We start from the raw sequence: 22,836 nt of genomic DNA, 5'->3' as shown, positions 1-22,836 counted from the left end.
GTTATTCGGGTGTTAAACCAGCCATCACACACCCTCTCCATCAGTAGCCCGCTCGTAGCACCCCACAGCAATGTCGATGATCCTTCTACACTTGAGTGATGTTCTCACTGCCTCTCTTTTCTCGCAATCCTCGAATGACCTGGAAACTTAGATACTGATGTAGATCCTCTCTTCTTGAATGAGTTCCAACCTGCACCTGGTTTTAACAGTCAGACATTCAGAACCTAGCCTGACAGTCATCCTTGCAATGAGCTTCCGTCTGTCAACCTAGTTGCCCATTTGAGGCTTTTAGCTCCATCTGGGGGTGTCTGGGTATAAGCTTGACCCCAGCAATGCAGGTTCAATAGGCTTGGAAAGACAGAAACCTGTACCCGCTGGTTCTGACTTCCAAGGTGCTGCTCAGGTGATCTTATGAGCAGCGAGAGTCCATCTAGCTTCTGCCCATGTGGCTGTTACAAGTGCCAGCTCCTTCCTCCCTCTAGTTCAATAAAGTTCCACCTCTTTGACTCCAGTGACTTTAAATCCTCGGTCAGGCCGGTGAAAGGGAGATTCAGCTTGTTCATAAAAGGTCACGCTGTTTAGTATACCCAGCCTCCTGAGAAGGAACCGACCCCCCACGATGGCCTTTCAAATATCAGCAGAAGCCACATCAGCAAGATGTCATGCTGATAAATCCATTCCTTGATCATCCATGGAAGTCCTGACGCATCGACTACTGACAGCCACACCGTCAGCTCCGTACAAGTCGATGGAAGGGCTGCAGTGTCTCTCAGGGTGGGGTGGTAGATCCACTCAAGGGAAAATTAATGCACATCCACTGAGAGACTTTATTTATCATTTTAGAAAGTCACCTCGTTTGTTAGGTAGAAACTATGAAATACAATTTATATTCTAGGAAAACCTGTAGGGGTGTCTGGACCAAAGTTGAGAATGAATGCCCTATTAACATGTGTTTCTCTGAGGCTTACTACAAAGTGTTCAACACACTATCAACATGTATTACTACCTCATTACCTGATCACAAAATTTGTTCCTTTGTATTTCTTCTCAATTAACTAATAACACAAATGGTTTCAACTATAAACCTTAAATAAAGGGGGCGTTATTAGCAAATGCTTCCTGTTTTCTTATCTTCGCTCTCTTACTTGAGCTTGTTATAGAAGGGTAGCAGAATATGACCCATGGTGCTGCAGCAAAATGACCACAAGAGGGGGCCACAGTAGATTGTTTATAGTGGCCATCATCACTCACACAGAACCTTCACATTAAATCACCTCCTTTTATCAATGAGACGTTTAAGATATGATCCTTTCTGATGAAGCTGATCATTTAAACATTCAAGCATAACATATTGATATTAAAAACAAAATTCTAAAAGGGCCTGGTGGTAGAGATTAAGTAAACTGTTTTCACAGGTGGACTCAGCTCTCATTGTCCAACTTGTAAAGTCCTGACTGAGTGAATATCAACAACATAAGTTTTAACATTGAATACTATATTAGAGTCAGTGAACAGCATCAAGTGTAAAAGGCTTAAACATTACAACTGACTACAGAGGTGGTAAAGAACACAGATGCAACCACACGTTAAAAATGGCAACATTTATTTCACATGTTATAAAACAGATGGGATATGAACAAATTTGCAAATCAAATATAGTATGTAACCTCATGTTGGATACATTCTCCCATCCTGCTGTACCATGTACATTATATACACAGTAAACCTCTGATAATTACACTTTGTACACTCAAAAAAAGTCATCCTGGATCCACAAAACATATTTTATTGCTTTTTACATGTGCTAATATTTTCTTCTTTTTCAAACCAAAATATCACAAAATAGAACCAAAATCAGATTTTTTTCTCCTCTCAGTTTAAATATCTCTCTTTTAAAAAACAACACACACAAAAAATGTATAGAATGACTTAAGCCGGAACATTCACATAAGTGTCGGCAGAAACGCGAGAGGGATTGCAGAGGATCCCGTAATTAAATAATTACAACCTAGAAATAAGAAAAAATTACAAATAATCTTAGTCTGCAGCCAGAACAAGGCTCCTCCTTTCATTACAATGGAAGGATGCACAGTTTGTCTATTTATGTTTCGCATCCACATATGTTCTTGATAGTTAATGGATAAATATGAACGGTTGGCTGACGACCAATGTCTGAAAAACAAATTGAGTGGATTATAAAAGACTTAAGTGAGCTTAAATGATCTGAACACATAGAAATTAGGCATTGCAAAAAACAGGACTCGGTCTGTTAGCCTCATGTACACACATACATCGGCCCATATTCAAACAAGGACCTAATAAAACCATATAAATAATAAAATTAAACTTAAGTTTTGTAAAGCAACTGAAAAGGAAGCTGCGACGTTAAAGGTCTGAAGGTGATTGCAGAGTGTCACAGAGAAAGGTGTGCTTCGTGGCACAGGAGCTTGAGACGTCACAGTGAGCGTACAGAAGTCACAGGTGAAGACCGAGTGGAAAGTGTCTCTCTCTGTGGGCCGTGGGCCTTGTGCTGATGTCCTTGGGTTTACAGGTTCATCTCTATACTTCCACTGCTGTTTCCTTCATGTGTAGGTTTTTACTGAAGCCAGAGCCTGTGCTGCAGTAGGGGAAATCGAGAAAACAGTCAATATTCCATTCACTGTCCTTTTAAGGTTCATCAGCAGGCAACAACAAATACACTGAGTAACTACACAGACTCAAAGAAATGTACAGGAGGAGTTCAAGTGGTGGCTACAGCTAAAGCTAGAATACAAATTACAACGGCTGTTTTCAGACATGAACTCCGGATAACGTCCAGAGAATGGGGCCTAGACTTCCTCTGGACTTTGTTGTCCGGTTCAGACACTTTCACAACTAGATGAAATCTCTGGGACATTCAGTGGAGATGTGATGCAGAATGGAGGAGTTAGGACATAAACTATAAATTCACCTGGCTTTGTTTACAGGACATAAACACCATTGTCATCTTTTATCACCAAAAGTTCTGAAATCTTGTTTTCTTTCAAAGTTACTAACTTTGACGGCGTCTTCTACGTTTGTGATGCCTTTTTTTCACAATGAGATATTTGTATTCTCTTGTTTTTTTTCTGTTTGTGTCTGTCGTTTGTTAGAAACTTCATTAACACGCCAACTCACTCATGGTGAATCCTCCGGACATTATCCTGCTGTATTCTCACATGGGTAACTTGGAAATGTTCCTGATTTTTACGAGCGGGCTGGCAGGAGAAACTCCAGAGATAGTCCAGCGCCTCTGACTTGGAGATTTGCATTCTTAGATACAGCAGCTCCAGATAATTTCAGGACATTAACCGGAGTTCAGTGCTGATCTGAAAGCAGCTTTCCAAACAGATGACTAATTTCCTTTCCTTGAATATAAATGTGCATGCATCCCTTCATGCTGATCCCCCCCTCCCTACACAACAAACAAAACAAATCCACTTTAGTATTGTGATGATGGACAAAAACAGGTTGATGAAGGCCCTTACTGGTGCTACTACACACACATGAAGTGAGACCCATCAGCGAGCTGAGGGGGTGTGTTAGGAGATTGTGGAGGGGGTGGGGAAGAAGATGACAGGCTTTTCACTGCAAACAAAAACAGAGCAACATGATGAGCTCACAATGACACGCGCAAAAAAGAAATAACAAAAGCAAATTGAATGTGTAGTGAACTGCCAAAAACCACAAAGAATCACTGAAGTCAATGGAATTAATGGAGAAACTGAGACAGCAATGATAAATGACCAAACACGTGCACAATGGAAGTAGATACATGTTGATTAAGTACAACATGAAGTAAGAACAAGCCCCCACCATTCTCTGCAGAGACTTACCTGCTACCAGCTTGCTGCGTTTGGAGGCTTCAGCTGCCAGCTCGTACGAGATATTAATCATCTTCTCCTTCTCCTGTAGGGTCACCTCCTCCTCATTCTCCTCCTCTGGGCTCAGACCCGTGCTCGGCAACACGTTATGCATACTACGAGCACGAGCACAAACACACAAACATACCAAAAAGACTTCAGTATACAAAAAATAAACAACTTTAATTCCAAACTTACTTCCAGACTAACCGGGTTTACAAGTAGATAAACAAGCTATCTTTTTCAAATCAACTCAAGAGGAATGACATTTTGATTTAAATGCCACAGCGGCAAGATGAGAGCGTGAACTACTCTGCACATCTGAGGCCCTGATCTGCGTGGAGAGAGCAGGCAGCACAGTGAACAGCTATGATCATGATCTGCTGTGACCCCAGACTTCACAGACCCCGATCAATAAAGATCAAGGGGGGAGAAGGGGGGGGAATGCTGATAACGATTTTATTGTGTAAAAAATGTCCAAGCTCGAAAATTCTGCTGATACATATATTAGAAAACAATTTAAATGATTCATAAAATGTTTGTTTACCTATTAAGAAATAAACATATTTTTTAATGTAATATATAAAGTGCAAATCATTCCTGCATTGTCTCTTTTGTAAAATGAGTTTTCATTTTAAAGTTATATATCCATTCTGATTCTATTTATACTACTATATTATAGTAAATATAACCCTGAGATCTACTGAGATTTTATCTGCAGCGAAGTATCACTGCTCACATGCACAGACAGCCCCCTCACCAAAGCATCCTTATTGGATTTAAGAAATGCCAGCAGATCTTTCTTTGCTATCAAACTGTTACCAGTGATGATGGATCACAAAGATGTTTGTTTACCTGTTTTTTACCATAAGAGCTTTGATACGGTCAACTTTCCTCTGCTTGTCAGCCTCCTGCTCGGGGCTCAGAGCTTCCTCAGGGTCCGACTCAATGTAACGTTCAGGAATCAGCACTTTGTCAGGCACAGAAAGCTGATAACACACAACCGGAGAGCAAACACTTTATATGGCTAACTTCATACAATGAATGGAAAACATTTTACTCTTAACAAAGGAAAAAGACATTGAAGATTAGAGTGTTAATAAAAACCTTCAGAAATTAAACAGAAAATGACCCATAAGCGACATACGCTCATTATTATCATTGCAGAGAAGATTGTTCCACATTCTTCCACAAAAATTCAACATGGGAACATAAACCGTCAGGAGTTCATTGACCTTTAAGACTTTTAAAGACACCATGGAAACCCTGTATTAAGGACACACATGGTGTTATGGTAAGTGGCATATTATTTATTTACAGAATGAGCAGATCAAAAGCATAATACTAACACCATTTAATTATGCCAATTCTTTGAATTATTCCAGATTGATTATTCCATACATCCCTTATACTCAATGTTCTGCTGGTGAACACTTAATAATGTGCCTCTGCTAATATTAACCTTCTCAGCTGGATGAGTAAGACGGCCAACTGCTGCGTCTTACCTCTCGGTCCAAATTAAAGTGGTCAGCGTGCGAGGCTTCTCTAAGACGTGCAATCTCCTCAGCGGGCGTCTCCTGCTCCCTCACCACCTCCTGCTCCCTGAGAGAGGCCTCCAGCGCCTGAATGTCAAAGCTCATCACCTCATCTCTGCGTCTCATCTGGGTCTGGAAAAGACACGTAAGAAAAGCAAGACACAGATGCAGTGAGATTCAATCATGTGACAGGGTTCCAGGGTTGAATTTAGACCTTTACTCAACTTCAGTTTTGAGTAAGTGTCTAAATAATGGCTGTGATAAGTCATCCAATACCTGCATGCCGCGGGCGCCTTTAGTAAACGAGTGACTGCGGGAGGGTGTGTTGTCCTGGCCGCCGCCCCGGATGTTGAGGCCTTTCTTCTTCTCCCTGAGGGACCCCTGCTGATGGCGGCGGATCCTCTCCAGCTGCTCCTCCACACTCATCCTGGGCCGACCACTCTCCCCAGCACACAGCTGCTCCACTGCGCTGCGTGGACGCTCCTGTTCGCAAGGGTGGACAACAGCAGACACGCAGAGATCAAAATAATGAGGCATCGCGATCAGTCAAGCAAAGCAAGGATGCACATTCCAACTGGCAAACAAGACAGAACTACGGTTGGTGTGTTCAACTCTAGCCCTTTTCCACTGGTGACGAAACCCACTAACATCCAGTAACATCTGGCTTTTGTCTGCAATGGGAATGGATACGATCGGCATTCAATCCTCTCCTGGTAATGGGAAAATCACCTTTTTAGCGGGTTTACCCACATTTAAGAAAAACCCATACACACATTAATTTAGGTGGAAAGGAAGTAGAGCTAATAGTCAAGCATCACTATCAGATACGCATCACTAGGACACAAATGCCAGCCTCATAAGTTTTTACTAGGTAGAGCTGCAGTTGATGTGTGGAACTAAATGGAATCATCATCTGGTTGGGTCACTTCTCATAATGCAGCCCTTGCACTGAATACGAAGCATTCATGAAAAATAATTCTTAACTTGACCAAGCAGAATAATCCCATAGTCTCCACCCACTGGAAAAACCTTTTGCCCCTTTAAACAGTCATGATGGACATAATGACCACAATAATGACGGCGAAATGGCTCTTTAATGTTCACTCTCTTAGAACCAAAGTGAGCGAACGCATATGGAAACCACCTGACTACTTTGCACTCGCACGCTCCTGCTGGCACACATGGGTGCACTCAGAGACGCTGGGGGCCTGTTAATACCTGAGTGGGAGGGAGAGAGAGAGAGAGAGAGAGAGAGAGAGAGAGAGAGCGAGAGAGAGAGAGAGAGAGAGAGAGAGAGAGAGACCGGTGATCATGGCTGATGTTAAGTGAACTAAGGAGAAGTTGTTCACTCTCAGGTTTGTGCCACAGCTGAGGGGCCGGCTCAACTGGATTCAGTCCAGAGCCCGAGGACGCAGACCCACCCTCTCCAGATTGTTCAAGAGGCTCAGACCCAAAGGCCCATGATGAACTACATAGGCCTATGACACACTCTTATAACCACAGACTGCACTCTGGGTCCTCCAGGGAGAACTGCGTGAGCATGTGTTTGCTGCTGACTCTTCACACATGTTCATTTATACTCCATGTCCATCTTTTTTTCCAACTCAGACAAACTAAAAACAGGACACACCCAACAGTGTGGTGCACTAATGACATGTTTCTATATTTAAGCTGATAGCCGTTTGAGGCTGGAAACTGTCTAAACCCAGCTCGGCATCTATTTTACGACAGCGTGGGTTTGAGAGCACGAGTCACACCCTGGCCACGTTACGAACTGCCTTTTCTGCACATGTTCGCTTCTAGCAGAAGCTAAAGAAGGACAAACAAATAAGGACGTTTAAGAAAATGAAGTTGTTGTCAGTTCAAGAGAAGAAAAGGAAATAGAATGTTAAACATTCATATTTGTACTGTTACCTCAGAGAGAAAACATTTCTGATTTGCCACAAGATGCAGCCCTTTTTACATTAAAGAGCTTATTCCAGACAATATCAGACACCATGTGTTAGCCCTTAAGGTTGAAAAAGGCCAAACTATTTACAGTTATTGTCAGAAATCGCATCACTTCCAGAGAGGAAAAAAGGTCCATGGACTCACCATCCTGGGGTCAGGCTTCCTGCTCTTCCTTAGAGTAACATATGAGGCAATGGAGGACGACTCAGGCACCGGAGATTTGGTTCTAGGTGGGACGATGCCAACTGGGTAGGACAATCCTAGTAACAAGTTCAATGGCAGAGCAATTGCTTTAATCGAAACTGTTGCGTTACATGCATCAGTTTGCACGATACAAAAATACAGGATGTACATGTTGGAACTGAAAAACTCTTCATAGATACTTCCACGCTAGCACATCATTATTTATCATTATCCTCTACTGACAGCTGGCTTAGAAAGGCATTACACACTTTCAACAGTAAAAGTAATTTACAGATTAACACATAGATGAATACAATTTAAAAGACAAGTGTTATAATAAGCTTGCTATCACCTACTGGAGTTTATTAATATTTTTCCATCTGTAGGATTAAACATATGTATCTGTGAGACCCTCAAGTTTAACCCTGAACCATGTCATCATGCTCACTCCACTGATAATTACAGAATTCCCAGCAGAATTTGCAAGCAGCATCAGCCTCTTGTTACCATTGATTGCTCAGGCTACAGTGTAACGATTCAACCTCACAACACCTGCATTATGCTTTGTCAGCCGTTTCACCTAATGTCAACCAATTTGCTCTGCAAGTAAATCGAATCCATCCTGTCACAGAGAAAGTATCGTGCCATTAAATCTAAATAAAGTAATAACTCCGTGATCCTGGCTCCTACACACATTTCAACCCAATAAAATTGAGCAGTTCGGTGATTTATGCAGTTTTACCATGTAGCAATGGTAACAGCTAGACACTGGGTAATGGCTGACATGTAAGTTCAAGTGTGAAACACTGATAAGGTCAGTCTGACCATGTATTTGTTTTTCAGGTCAAAGTTATAACGTGTTAGAAACGGGTTTACTGCATGTCAGTTTTCTCTTCCACCGAATATGGTTTCTTGCTGCCAGCATAAGTGGTGCTGGTAGGTATTTTGGGATGTGATGGAGCTAGTTAGTTGTCCCAGAAGTAAACTTTGGGAGAAGGGAATAAAGGGATGGAATCTTCTTCTTATATCAATTTTCTGTTTAGTTTTAATTCCCTGTCAAGCCGGTCCTCACATAATTATTGCTTCTGTGCGGCCAAGCTACATCGAGCTAGCTATTGTTAGCATACACCAGCAAAGGACAAACTTTGTTTTTATCTATTCTATTTTAGGTGTATTTATGATTTACTTAGACTCACAGGAAAACAGTTATGAGAAAGTGGCATCATGTTTGCCTGATCTTATTTTATTCTTACGTACCTTTGTTTCCGGGATGTTCTCTGTCAGACGGATGTTCCGATCTGTCCTCTCCATTACTCTCATCCACTTCAGCTACTGTGGTGAGCTCTGGTTCACTCTTATACAGCCTGTAGTCAGGACCCTACAGAGGAACATCAGAACAATTAAACAGTGATGATGTAGTGATGGAGAGTTTGTCTCCAAACTGGAAAACTAGGTCAATGTTTAAAGACAGAAATAAACATAGCTTGAAGGGAAAAAAAAGGCTTATGTAGTGAGAGTTTGAACAACTGTTTGACAGACAAATAAATAAAAGTAAGCAGCAAGTACATACATAAACTCAGACGTGGCTTGATTTGCCCACATGGACACGTTTGTTCACAGAAACAGAAAATGAAGCGGCACAATTCAATTAAAACAAAGAGACAAAAACAAACAAGGCTTCATTCATCTAACTGAAAAAATAAACATGAGGAAATATGGCATCAAGTGAAAAAAATAGGTGATCCAAACAAAAACAATTCAGACGACATGGGGTGTCCATCAAAATGAAGGTGAAAACCATCACAGCGAGGAATGGGGTGCGATGACAAAGATGAAGGCGGGGTCAATGCAAGCGAGCTTACACTGTGCGTGCCATTCCTGTGAGTGGCCTTCCTCTCCTCCGCCCTGTGGAGTGTTGAAGGGCGAACACCAGCGGGAGAGGGCACGGGGGGCACTGGGGGGGGGATGGGCTCGTAGGACTGGGGTAGAGGTGGCCGTGGGGGTGCCGAGTCCTCCTCCTGGGGATTATACATGGCATGACTGGACAAGAAGGAAGGTGACACATGGTGCCGCCCCGCACGCTCAGGGCGACCACCATCTGGTACTGGGTTACTCTGGCCCACAGGACGGGTAAAGCAGCTGATTAGCCAGAGAGAGGGCTCCAAATGCTGCTCGAGCATGACGGACACATCCACTCTAATAATACCAGTGACTCACAGTGCTCATGAGCAGAGCTGGCATTTTGAGCCCCCGGCTTATGATCATCATCAAATACACAACTGGAAGAGATGTGGGGGAATTATATCAGACATGAATGTCGGCACGATGGGGTCCAGACATTCTCTGGAGATTTCCTTTCACAAATGACCAATGCAGCATGAGGTTCTCCAGGTCCAATGCTTTTTAACAACACGAAAATATCTACAGCGTTCAGGTGAGGGGTGGCCCAGCAGAACGTAGTCTATACATTTCACTGAGGAAATCACATGCTTATGTTTGGAATCTAATTGTTTTTCCAAGTTGACATCTTCGTTTGAGTCTTCTACATGTTTGACACATTTCATAACAAGATATTTGTGTTATTTTCTTTTTTTTCCTTTTCTCCCAGTTTTGCACTAGAAACGTCATCAACGCACCGATTTTCTTCAGGAGAATCCTCTGGAGAATCTCCTGCTGGGTTCTCACATGGGCTCACTGACATTCTCTAGAGTTCTCACTTGGGGCCCGACTCCAAAGAACGTCCGCAACAACTGACTCAGACATTTTTGTTCTCACATAAAGCCCGTTTAACTGAAATTATCTGGAAGGGTTGAAAGCAGCTCTAATGTGTTGTTTAAAATATAATTGCTTGGAAGATTTAAAAAAAAAATAAATTTTAAGAGTTGGATGACCATGGAAATTAACATTTTGTTTGATAAATGACTTTCTCAGTCAGTTGTGCCTCACCTCGTTTATGTGCTTACTGAAGTTGTTCTTGGGCCCATAGAACCCCATCCCATCAGCAGCATCTCTCTGAGCTCGGTGTTTATTGAGGGCCTCCATCACATCCTGAATCCTCCACAGCTCTTTCTGGATGTAGACGTGCTGCTGGCTGGGAGGCTCCGTCTGAAACAACGCAAAGAGACATTCGCAAATCACCAAACATTACATGGAGATTTACCTCAAGTTTATAATCAAGTAACATTATTATGCAGAAGATAGAGTGTGGAATGTGGAATAGTGAGAGGGGAGATCATGTATCTCAGCGCAGACACTGATCTGTTCTAGCTCCTGCAAGAGCTTTGCGAGAAATATTATCCTCAGAACAGGATCAGCAAAGTGAAGTGAGGAGAAGAGGGTTAAAGATAGACCGGAGAAAGAAGGGAGAACAGAGGAGCAAGAGAAACTGACACTTAATTATCTCCTCCTTACTGATGATAGGGTTTCTCAGAGTGTGAAAGGCACTTAAGAAGACCACTGACAGCTTCCCTGCTGGCCCTCTGACCTCTCTAATCTGAGCGAGCCTCTGCTCCGGCTCGACCAGGAATAAGTGTAAGCTGGGTATTCTCTGTGTTTACATGATGAAGGATGAGATAAAAGAGAGATTTAATTAAGAACTGCTCTTAATTCTCTTTATTCCCCTCATCCACACCCTAAAGACAGAGGTGCACACACTTTTTCCCCAAAGTCAAGAAAAGTGTTGACCAAAAAAAGGTGTTCCAGGGAATCCTTCACACTTCCAGATTATTTATAGCACTGAGGAAAACAAGTTCTTAAACCAAAGCCCGACTATATACCACGCCAGTGTTAGACTGCCCAAGGGGTGTAAAATCGAAGTAGTGCAGCCTCCGTCTCTAGAGTGATCCTACCTGAGGGCTTCCCAGTGCTTCTAACTGCTCCAGCAGGTTGTTCTTAGCCAGAGTCACATCTCCCTCCAGCTGGTCATACTCCCTCCACGAGCGCTCCAACTCCTGGTTTGGGAGAGATAAGATGAAAATGTTAGAAAAACTGTCATCATAATAGCACTCCTGAAGATAAGAGGATTTCCGTGTCCAGCCTGTGTGTGTTAGTGTGTGGGAATGGGTTGTATGACTCACAGCAGTGACTCTGGACAGCTCTCTGCAGGTGCTGAGCAGGCCGTTCTGCAGTAAGTCTCGCTGCTGGATGATGCTCTGCATGGTAACAGAGTTATCACAGCCCATCTCTATCTCCTGGCTGGCGGACAGCAGCGCCGTCTCAAGGGTGTGCTGAAGTAACACGCAACATACCAAATACACACATAACCTTTCAGTTCAGTTCACTTTATCAAACATTATCGGATGATTATCATTATTTCAGCCTGTGGCAGGGATTCCAAAACTCTTATGATAACCTAGTCTTCGGCTCACATATCTCTTCAAAAATTTTTTTTTTACAAAAAGGCCAGGCTGCATATTACTTTTTAAAATCTTCTTTTGTGTTGTCACCAGTCTAAACATTCAGATATTTAATCTCTAACAACATAAAACATCACAATTGAGCTAAAATACAATGACATCTATTCATGTAACAAAATAAAACCTGTATGAATGAAATCTCAAGTAACTGCATAAGTGACTCCAATGTTAAGCTACATTATGCATTACATTATTGTTGAGTTTAGTAGTCAGATCTTTGGCAGCTAATTCTGATATGAGGGAGTACAAATGTTCTGACATGATAGATGATTTATCAGCTGATAAATATACCAAAAAATGATTGAGAACTAACTATTAATATAAGAAAAACACAACCACATAAATGGAATTGACCCAAGAAAAATTGAAGGTTTTCGTATCTATGCATTTTAGCAAACATATACACTGTTACAGATATGTCTGTGAAAGGCTCATATTTGGCAGATTTCTATTGGCCAACCAATAAATGAGTCGGGCTCTTTTCAGTCCAACAAATGCAATACAACCCTGTAAAATCAGACAAAACTCAGGATGGAGACAGTGAATGTTTTCTCTCTTTCTCACATGAATTGAACTCAGGCTATTCTTAGAACTCAACCACTGTAAACTGTGTATTCTGTTTAGTTTATTCTTTTTCCAGTTGGCACTACTAAACAATGCACCCCTGTAAACAGTGTGAGATTGTGAAGAAGACAGATGTGCTGTGTTTAGTCACCTTCTCTCTGTACAGCTGCTGAAGTTTTTCCTCCTGTGTCCCCAGCATTTTATCCTGCTCACACAGCAGGCTCAGTTTGCTCTAAAAGAGAAAACGGCAAAGAGTTGGGACTCATTGTGAGCAGCTGAACAGAGCATCGTGCTGTGTGTTTCATCACGTCACACTGAACTTACATCGATGTCCATTTCTCCTGGCATGACCGTGTAGGCGTGTCCTCTGTAGTCATCTTGACTCAGCTGTGGAGAAACACAGGACGTCAGAAAGAGATGACAAATGTGCACTGGCAAAGATGTGGAGATCTAATGCAGTGTAATGACGAGGCTCTCCCTCTCTCTGAGCCTCAGAATTTGTCCCTGAGTGAAGACTTCGATTTCAGACCATCTGAGTTAGCAAACCAACAACGGGGAGAGCAGCCAGTCTACACAGTCTCTCCCCTGATGACGCTGGTGCATCATGTTACATCAGCCTCACTGGTTTGTCTCCATCAGCACAAAGTGTGTTTTGGTAAAGCGATCGGATGGCGGCATGTACAACGATATTACCTACTAAAGTCTGGAGTCAGCGCAATAACTGTTTCCAACAACCGGGTTTTATCCAGTACATGCTCTGCAGCTAATTGATCCAAGTACTCGTTCGGGCTGCATTGAGTCTAAGTACAATATTAATTCAAGAATAACAACTAACCACAGAGCGTGTTGGGATGTTTAAACACTCATTATGCTTACAACTATTATAAACCGGCATTTAGTAATAATCCAAGCGAAATTATACTCATTGAAATACAGCCAGTCTCACTATGTTGCCAACTTAAGACTGCACTTCAGTTAATACTGGATGTTTATACTCTTAATATGCCGAAACGAAAGTAGTATAAAGTAAGAACAAAAGAAACCCAATCTTTACTATTTCTTGTTTTAATGTAAATAATCTTATTTAGAAAACAGCAACAACAAAAAAATCTCAGTAAATGTTTCTAACTGCATTGGATCCCATGTTTGCAAGTAATGTATTCATCACATAATACTTCATCATTCACAGTCTTCTAAAAGTACACAAATGCAGTTAACAGTTTCCGGACAGTGACATGTTTCTGTGTTGTTTTGAGTTTGTTCTCTCACTGGATTTGAAATTAAATAAGGACTTTACTGGTATAGCAGCGAGATTTATCTTTAGTTTACACTCAAGACCAATTAAAAGGATCGGCATACATTTGAATCGAACTATCATCAAATCAGATATATACAGACATCAGCAGATATCTTCCTCTGTGATGCTCTGCCAAAACTGGAGCATCTTTTCTTCTTGCTCGTTTTGGCCTTTAGTTTGTTCTTCAGCTCATTATGTTATCATATCATAAATCAGATCACATTTTTGTTTCCCCCAATAATGAATTTTTTTACTAATTTGAATGAAATTATTCAATTTAAATGCTGGCCAACAGAGTCAGAACAACAACAAACGTCTCACTGTCAAAAATACTTTCAGACTCCACCCTCGCACCTGCACTCTGTCACACACACCTTCTTTTAACACCTTGTTCCTCAGTTAAACCACAAAACACAGTTAAAGCAGATGGGACCCCAGAACCACATAGCATTCCACACAGAGCATGCAGATACTTCCACAGCTCCGGGGGCTTCACTGTGACGTTGTGTGGACTACGTGTGACATGAGGAGGAGGAAGAGGGAGACAGTTTTTCCAGCAGCTGAACAGGTGGGGATGCAGCTGTTGCTGGTCTGAAATGCCGGAGAACGGGGTGAAGGTGGGTGGGAGCGTTCTTCAGCTGCACTTTTAAACTTCAAAAGTAGCAAAGTGATGTCACAGCTATCGTCACAAACAACAAGCCGGCTCTCTTTATTCTTTCCATCAGCAGAATGAAAGAGGGGATGAAGAGGATGGAATGAAGAAGACAGGTAAAAAAGGAGGAGAAAGTTTATTTTGAAAACATTTGTCTTCATCTTCAGAAGTGGCCCCTTGACTTCAATAGGTCTTATTCTGTATAAAGTCTATTCACTGGATCAAGTATGTCCAGTCAGACATCCGCTATAAACAGGGTTTGTTGAAAAGAGCAGACCGCAAGAGAACTTCAAACAGGATATGGAGTTACATATCTGTTTCAGAAACATGAATATCAATTAACTAAATGTACTACTTAAATTAAACCAGGGGCAGGGAAATATTTTTGTACCTTGAAGTGCTGCTGTCCTGCAAGTAGTCATTTTGAAGTGTTTGAACAAGGTACAATTATCAAAATATTGAATAAATATTCAATGATATTCAGCTCTTGCTCAAAGTTGTAGAGCTAACAGCAAACAAGAACTGAATATAATATGCAACTTACTGGATAAGGAGGTTGCATATAAGTTCCCCCGTGCAAATTGTGGGCCCTTTATGGCACCTGATTTAGAAAAATCCTGCAGACAAACTATCCCTGGCAAGACTTAAGTTGGGTGTATATTTCCTCAGAAATAGATACAGTATTTGGTAATGAACTGAAGAGACATGTCTGGCAATGCCGAATTAACTTCAGCTAATTAGAAACCTCCTGCCAAGACCAGGTGGCTGATGAGAGAGAGAACACATTCTGCAAATGCTTTTGAAAAATCACACTCTGACCTTCACTGTTTGGGGCGCTAGACAAAACAAGATGAATTACAAATACAGGACTTTGAAATCTAAATGCTAAGTGTGTGACCACAGCTTTCACTCCTGATTTAGGATAGTCCGACAGCAGGCTGAATACTTTCTAAAAACATCACAACATCGAATCAGTATTCAGCCGAACCTGAGAGGGAGGAGGGGATACAACTGAACAGTGAAGCAAACAAGTCATGCCCATACTTGGCATGTCTTTTTTGTAATCAGAGAGGAACAGTCAAAAAGCAATGGATGAGGGGGTGCTGGCAAAACACACAATACAGGGGAGACCGGTCTCAAGATGCCAAAGGGACTCGGACGTTGACGGAGGAGCATTGCACAAAAGACCAAAAAGGGACAACAGCGACTGGTGAGGATGAGGCGGCGCAGAGTCTGTGAGCTGGCCTTACTTGCTGGTAAAGTTGAGGCCTCGGGGCAGAGTTCTCAATCAAAGAGTGAGTCATGACGATTAAAGGGTCATTCTCCTTCATCTTGTCCAGTGTGGAGAGGAGCGATACAGCAAGTGTCAGTTTATAGCAGTTCTTCACTTCAGAGACAACACACCCACAATGTTGAGACACCCTCACTCGCTCAAGCTCTCCCTCATTAAGCAGACTCAAACACCAATGTGTGCATCCACCATGAACAGGGATGGATAAGGCAAGAGAGGCAATAAGAAATCCTCAAACCGGCGTCAACACTGTCGAGCAGAACGCCAAGAGGCTTACTTATTAATGGAGGCACTTTCCACTTCTATGTTTTTTTTTCCTTTCTTATCCTTATTTATGAGCATGGTCTTTTAGTTTGAGAGCAGCCTGTCGACTGCCCCTACTATACATAATAGTTAGTAAAGCTGACAGCTCATACAGGGTGTGTATTCAGATCAACAAATTAATTAAATGGCCCATCTAGAGACAGGAGCTACAAACTAGCATAGGCCTAAATGCTTTGGTAAAGACACAATGCTCCATACTTATGTCTATATAACAATTTTTTTAATGATATTTCATTTTCCTTATTTTACATTCAGTTCATGTCAAGAGGAGACCGGGCCATGCATTCATGCATTACCCCACCTGATTGTCCAAAAACATGAGGTTCCTTTGGAGGTGGTGAGAGAGCATGTCATTCTAGCATCAGCAGCAAAGAAGAGAGAAGAACAAAGGCAACAGGAGAGTAAGACAAAAGAAGAGAAATTCAGTTTTTCTTTCTTACACATACTCACACACACACACACACACACACAGGCGCACAAAGGTTAACACACGCAGGCATGTCCTTTACAGTGTACCCAAAGATAACCAGGAAGAAAGGAGGGTAGGACCAGTCATGGTGGAAAAATTAGGCTAGGTACCAGATCCACTATATGAAGAAACAGAATGAGTGCAGTAATATAATTCTATAAAGATCAAATGGCCAGGAACTGTCTTGGACTAGTGCAGGCAAATTGCTCCCACATTAGGTAAGGCATTCATATTTTTAGTGAAACTGGTATATGAAGATCTTAGATTAATGGTAGAACATTAGCTAGCAAAAGCCAAAGTCATTACTGACCTGTATCACAGAATCTCAACCATTCTCCACCTCACGCCTGCTTGACCTAAATCAGTAACCGTCAAATCTGTCGACTCACAGGAGACTTAGAATGCAAAAATCCTGAATTAACATTAACGTTTGCCAGTGGTCTTAACCTCCTTAGCCTCTGGCTCTTTTAAGCTCGCCAGTGGCTTTAGCTTCATTTCCGGGTAACATCTGTCTGGACTCTTCATGGCAGAAAAAATGGCTTGATCAGCTGCTTGCCCTAATGTGACCTTGTCATTAATTTGTTACAAGTTGGATCTTAAGTTTTTTTAAACTAAGTATTTTTTGTCTCGAGACATTTCACACATTTTGGAAAAAGCTGATTTCTAAAGTAGCTGATCCCCAAATATGCTGACAGGGCAATTCAAGCCAAAGACTATGATTTACGAAAAATGCCAACTTAAGGGCTTTTCCCCTTAAGTCAGCCATGTGTTCAGACAAAAAAAAATACTCCAGACCAAGATGGATAATGGTCATGGGTAAGGATGGCATACACACCACACGATTACACACACGCCTGCGGAGGCATCTCTTAGGGCCTGACCTTTGGGTTGTCACCATCCATGTTTAGTTGCATAAGCTGTGCTACAGTGTGCTCCCGGATACTGTTTAGCTCTGCCTGCTGCCGCCGCAGCTTTATCAGCAGCAGAGTCAGTTCCTCAGGCTGCAAGGGAGGGAGGAAGGGACATACAGCCACAGTGGAACAGGGATACACCACAGGGTGGGGGGGAGAGGAAAGGAGAGAACACACCAGGACAGGAGATTTTAGAGAAGCGTCAGGCACCCGACAGGTGAAGAGTTTATATCCAGGTAGTGAGTGTTCATGCAGCTCAGGACCACACAATTATCCAGGGGGCTATCACTGTCAGCAGCAGCCAGATTCTACACGTCCACTCAAGACAGGAAAGTTTAGCATTTATTACACAATCACAGTTCACGCAGTTTCCAAGCTCTGTGAGGACACAGCACCGTGTATGGCTTTGAAATAAATTGCTGATCTGACTTAGAGGGTTGTGAGTGACAGGCTTTTTAAGTCTCCACTGATGTGAAGATCTAAGGAGCTCCTGAAGTGAACGTACACTAAATCCTTCCACTTGGAACATGCATTAAAATTCTGCCTCAATCTACATCCAAAGATTCTGTCTCTGTCTTCTTGGAGGCAAATGAGAGACAGAAAGAGGAACAGGCAGGTAATGTTACTAAAATAGCCTTGTTTCCCTACCTGTGTGTGTGTGCGTGTGTGCACACGTGTGTGCGTGTGGTCGTGTGCACGTGTGTATATAGAGCAACTGAGGCGTGAAATTACTGGGAGGTGCATTTTACAGAAATTCATGCACGTTTCTTCACTGACTGAGCCTTTGAAGAAAGTGAAGGACACAGGAGGGGACAACTCAGACGAGGACTTACTGTTTTGCCTTGCAGGGTCTGGGCAGTGATAGTTTGAACTGGGATCCCTGCGGGCATGGACCTCCTGTCAGGTGGGTAAGCATACTGCAGGACACAGTCAAACAAAAACAAGTATGACTGTCAGTTACACCATGGACTAGATTCACCCAAATACAAATATTTTGTACATAGTGGCATTGTAGCAATTTCGTTGTATCCGAAAAAGTGATATTTAAAAACGCAACGCTCTTTACGCACATGATCTGGTGCCTGCACAATCAAATGTACATGTGTAATTACTTACGGCGATTTCTTCAGAAGTAGCTCTAATGTAAACAGTTCAATTCATATTCTAGCAACTATTGTGAAAAGACATCTTGCTTCTGATTTTAAGGACATTTTGTAAGATATGTTCTTTTGTTTTGTTGCCTAATTTACACTTGTTGTTTGTTTGCCCAAACTGACCTTGTTGTGCTGCGGCCTTTGACGTCTGTCGATGCTCCCGTCTCTTCTATAAACGGGGGAGGAGACCTCAGAGTGACCGCTGTTCATGTTGTAGGATCGCATCGGGGAGTAGCCACCGTACATGGACAGCGAGCCGTGGGAGGGTGAGGGGGGGATGGAGTGGCTCGGCGCGGCGTGGTCCGACAGGTTGATCATGGTCCTGGGACTGGGCATGTTGCCGTAGAGCCCAGGCGGCCTGGTGTACGCCTGCCTCTGCTGCCACTCGTGCAACTGCCACAAGGTATCGTCGCGCATGGAGCGCCGCTTGTCGGCCGGCATGGAACCCAAGACCTGCTCGTACATCGACGGCGACATGCTGCAGATGCTGTCCCGCTGTGCCATGCTATTCCTGGGCATGCTGCGGTAGCTATCTGCATACTGAGGCATGTAGGGGACCCGGTGGCTTGGCATGTTTCTAGGCAGTGTCTGGTACGACGAGACGCTGGGGAGAAAGAACCGATCATCAATAGGCAGTTGAACTGATTTCATTGAGCTGTACCTGATTTGTCCGCCCCTGTGTTACCACCAGTACCCCCCCCCCCCCACCCCCCCTATATTCTCTGTCTGAGTATCATTGTTGTTTTTAGTGTTCTCATGCTGTCTTGTGTTCTTCCTTGTGCTGTCTCCTCGTGTTTGACCCTTACAAGTATTATTGGATCATGGATCTTTGTCTGTTCCTTACATGTAATGATTTGCCTGATTCTGACTTTGTGTATGACCCGAACACCTTTGAGTAAAGACCTCACTTCTTAAACAACACTGTCATCCTCTATGTGTTCAGTGCATACAAATAAGAAATTTCCCTTCCCTTTAATCAGACATTATATTACACCATTTCTAATATATTTATCCACATCTCTGGCAATTTCATCCAATATCAGCAATAATTCACATGTCTGTTCAAATCTTATTTATTTCTTTATTCAATGTGTAATTTCATTCAGTTGTGTGCGCTATAATAATGTCTTGTTTGTATTATGTTTATCTATTTATTTATCAAGTTTTTACTTAAGATTAAAAGTAAGATTTTGTAGCCTCAACTTTTTATATTACAGTCCCTGATCTTGATCTCTAATGGCTGCCAGTGTCACATGTAGTTGCCAAGCATCACCAGTCTAGATTCAAATTGAATCACATCTTCTGCTCTGGATGTGTCTGAATAGCACAACATGACATCAATCAAGTTGACCACAGTATGATTTAACAGTTGGTTACAGAGTGGGTATTTTTAGTTTCTGTGTGTTTTCAGTAGATAGAGAGAACCAAGGAAAAGCTCCACTTCCACAGAAAGTTCAGAGTCAGAGCTCTGCTTTTTAAAACCCAGTAGCAGTTAAGAAAAAAAGGCTTGTGGCTGACGAACAGAGACTGTTGAACTGAGGGAGGATGGGAAGCGTCAAGGTCTTGTCAATCACAAGGTCTTACTCAAAGCAGGTGTGTGCCCATTTTTTCAAATTAATGTACTCAGGGTGTGATTGGGCGAAAAAAGAGGCAAGGCTTTGTCAAACATGAGCACAAGCAGGGCGAGCAGATGACGAGACAGGCAGACTAAAATGAGAGGACCAATCAGGACCAATTAAAACTGGGTCTCTCCCTGCATGGTCAGAGGAAGATAGTTATTCTGGCTCTGCTTGGCCATTCTTCACCCCCTAGTTCTACTTAAGCCGTTTTCAGACATGATCTACGGAGGATCGTGTAGATCTGGACTTTCTCCTGACATTGCCTTTAGCAGATGACCAGCAGTAGCAGGATTCAGGTGTGGGGTGGTGCAGCAGGTAGAGGCTGGATGTGCATTTACTGATTCTGTTCCAGAGACTTCATGTTTTTGTTTATAGCACATAAACACCACAAACCCTCTTGACATCTTAGTTTTTAAAACCTGAGATATTGGTTATTTTTGTGTTTTTTTTCTTCATTTATCTCAGATCTCCTCTCCGATCTCCTTCTCTGTTCTCTCAAGTCCCTGGACTTCTGCGGACTTTATACGAGGGGGCCAGACAAAGAAACTCAACAGAAACTCTTGAATGTTAAAGTGGTTAAATTGTGGTGAGGAGTGTGAATGCCCTTGGTTTGAAATAACACAGCTTTAAAAAGCAATGGGACTGCAGAGCTTTGGAAAATCAGTGTCAGTCGAAAGAACTGTGTGTGTGCACTTGAGGAGAATCCCTCTTGTCTGAATCAGCAGATAAGCCAAGTTCCCCTTCTTATTGAAGTGGGACAACATCAGCCTCATGTGCATAACCTAAAAACAGTGTGTACTGCTCCTTTCCTGACACACATATATTAATGAGGTCACACTATGAAATAACTGAAACAGTAATATTACATTTTGCCACATAATGAAACCAACCTCCTGGTGTCGTCGTCCTGGCTGCGCACCCTTTGGGTTCGAACCCACTGCTCCAGTTGCTGCATAGAGCTGGTACGACTCAGGTTGCGTTCCGGCTCATAGTTGGGACTCTGCTGGGGAGGGACTCTGGTTCGATCCGCTGGAAACTGCTCACCAGATCCGTTAACCTGCGGGCTTCGATGGGGCCCATCCATCTCCGTTGGGGTCTGTGGCGAGGCAATGTTGGCTTTGATAGCCGCTGCCTGGGCGGGCTGAAGTTTGATGCTGTTGATCTTGGTGAGGGGACGCTCCTGCACCGCCCCCTCCTTGTGGAAGCCATAGCGCTCCGCTTCTCGCTGCTTCCTCTCTTCTTCTGCTGCGTCGGGGGTGACTGACAAAGTGCACTCGAGGTCGACCTCTCGGTTGCGTTCGTTGTTCTGGATTTCGGGCTGTGTGAGCGGTGGCCTGTTGTTGGCCACGTGGTTGATCTCTTGAGGGCCGCACTGCTCCACTTTTAGTCTGTCCAACCTGGAAAAGACAAAAGAGAAAGTCTGAGTACGGTGAGAGGAATTATCTCAAACGCAGAGAGATCCGAAAGCAAGATGAGATTGCCTTGGCAGTGATTGGAGGATGATAACTACATTTAATTGGCAGCTGGGATATTCTGGTGCCACATCCCCAGTTAGAGACGAGATATTGAGTATGGGTAAAACATACTGTGCAAACCTAAGGCCCTACCTTTTTAAACCCTGTACAATGCTCTGAAATTAAAATAAATGTGCCACAGGAAAGGTTGGTGGTGCACAATGTCTCTTCCAGCTGCCAGGGGAGGTCGAGCGTGTAAAAGGAAATCGGATATCCCCCAATAAAACACTGCGTCTGTGGGCACGCCTCAGAGGTGGTGCCCTGGCTCCAGTGATCCATTTGCAGCTCTCCTTTACCTCCTCTCTAGAATACCCACCTACAACTCTGTGGTCATTAGGGAGGTCTCAAGTGGTAACAGACACCATGACTCCTTGGCATCAGCAGGATTCAAGGTCACAACTTCAAAGTTCTTCAAATTCCCCCTCAGCAGCACGGCTCACTGGGTTAGCAATAAGAGGGCAGCGGCAAAGGCATTCCTTCACAGTTTCCACTTGTATCCTTTTTTTAAATAGCCTCACTATTCACATAATGACTTCTGCAGCCTTCTGTGGCTCCACCAGCCCAGTAGAGAAACACTTTTAACCCTATGAAAGTCTCAAACTCATACTTTTGATTTTTAGAAAGACTTAACCCTTTAAGTCCGAGTAGAATTAGGTTTTAGTTGAAGGTAACTGACTTTTTTCCCTCTCTTCAAGAAGGTGGCGTTTCAGTTTGAAAGGAGGACTTATTGAGTTCACATTCAGATTTTGCACATAAACATGCACACATACCATTTTGTACTTTCACCCAAAACCCTGTGCTCACACTCAGATGTGAACGAAAAAAACCCATTACAGAAAAAAAAAAATTAAAGAGCAAAAGAACAAATCTAAAAAAGTAGCGGAGAAATGTAAGAGCAACTTTTCATGTGTAAACTTAAGCAGTATGGTCACAAGGAGAAGAGCTGAAGTTGGAGCGAAGGAAATCCAAAGAGAAGCATTATATATGAGTGCAAGGGCAGAGTTTGAGTCAGAGCATTACATGAAATCTACGAGTCCTGCTCTCAAATTGAAAGACCACTCTTTTCGAGTAAAGAAA

General features: G+C 42.8%; 1 protein-coding gene across 5 annotated transcripts in view; it reads right to left on the bottom strand.

Annotated features, from left to right (window-relative positions):
- Nucleotides 1–1,586: 1,586 nt before the first annotated feature.
- The window catches only part of LOC133954750 (pleckstrin homology domain-containing family A member 5-like), an 85,909-nt gene continuing 64,659 nt past the window's right edge, over nt 1,587–22,836 (bottom strand). For 3 of the 5 annotated variants that reach the window (XM_062389227.1, XM_062389229.1, XM_062389230.1), the window contains 16 exons: nt 21,136–21,642; nt 18,750–19,230; nt 18,306–18,389; nt 12,853–12,915; nt 12,680–12,760; nt 11,626–11,775; nt 11,398–11,499; nt 10,496–10,654; nt 8,807–8,927; nt 7,511–7,626; nt 5,693–5,899; nt 5,387–5,548; nt 4,737–4,870; nt 3,855–3,997; nt 3,507–3,606; nt 1,587–2,617 (listed from right to left, as the gene is read on the bottom strand). In XM_062389227.1, the coding sequence (XP_062245211.1) occupies nt 3,515–3,606; nt 3,855–3,997; nt 4,737–4,870; nt 5,387–5,548; nt 5,693–5,899; nt 7,511–7,626; nt 8,807–8,927; nt 10,496–10,654; nt 11,398–11,499; nt 11,626–11,775; nt 12,680–12,760; nt 12,853–12,915; nt 18,306–18,389; nt 18,750–19,230; nt 21,136–21,642 (2,602 nt within the window). In that variant the 3' untranslated portion in view covers nt 1,587–2,617; nt 3,507–3,514. Of the gene's footprint in view, nt 2,618–3,506; nt 3,607–3,854; nt 3,998–4,736; nt 4,871–5,386; nt 5,549–5,692; nt 5,900–7,510; nt 7,627–8,806; nt 8,928–9,411; nt 9,568–10,495; nt 10,655–11,397; nt 11,500–11,625; nt 11,776–12,679; nt 12,761–12,852; nt 12,916–15,727; nt 15,809–16,393; nt 16,448–17,442; nt 17,563–18,305; nt 18,390–18,749; nt 19,231–21,135; nt 21,643–22,836 lie in introns of all 5 variants that reach the window. The other 2 variants (XM_062389231.1, XM_062389228.1) reach the window with 2 other exon arrangements.

This window comes from Platichthys flesus, chromosome 6 (assembly GCF_949316205.1).
Source record: "Platichthys flesus chromosome 6, fPlaFle2.1, whole genome shotgun sequence".
In the NCBI taxonomy this organism is placed as follows: Eukaryota; Metazoa; Chordata; class Actinopteri; order Pleuronectiformes; family Pleuronectidae; genus Platichthys; species Platichthys flesus.
Note: the sequence above shows the minus strand (reverse complement) of the source record. Positions and strands in the feature narration are given on the sequence as shown.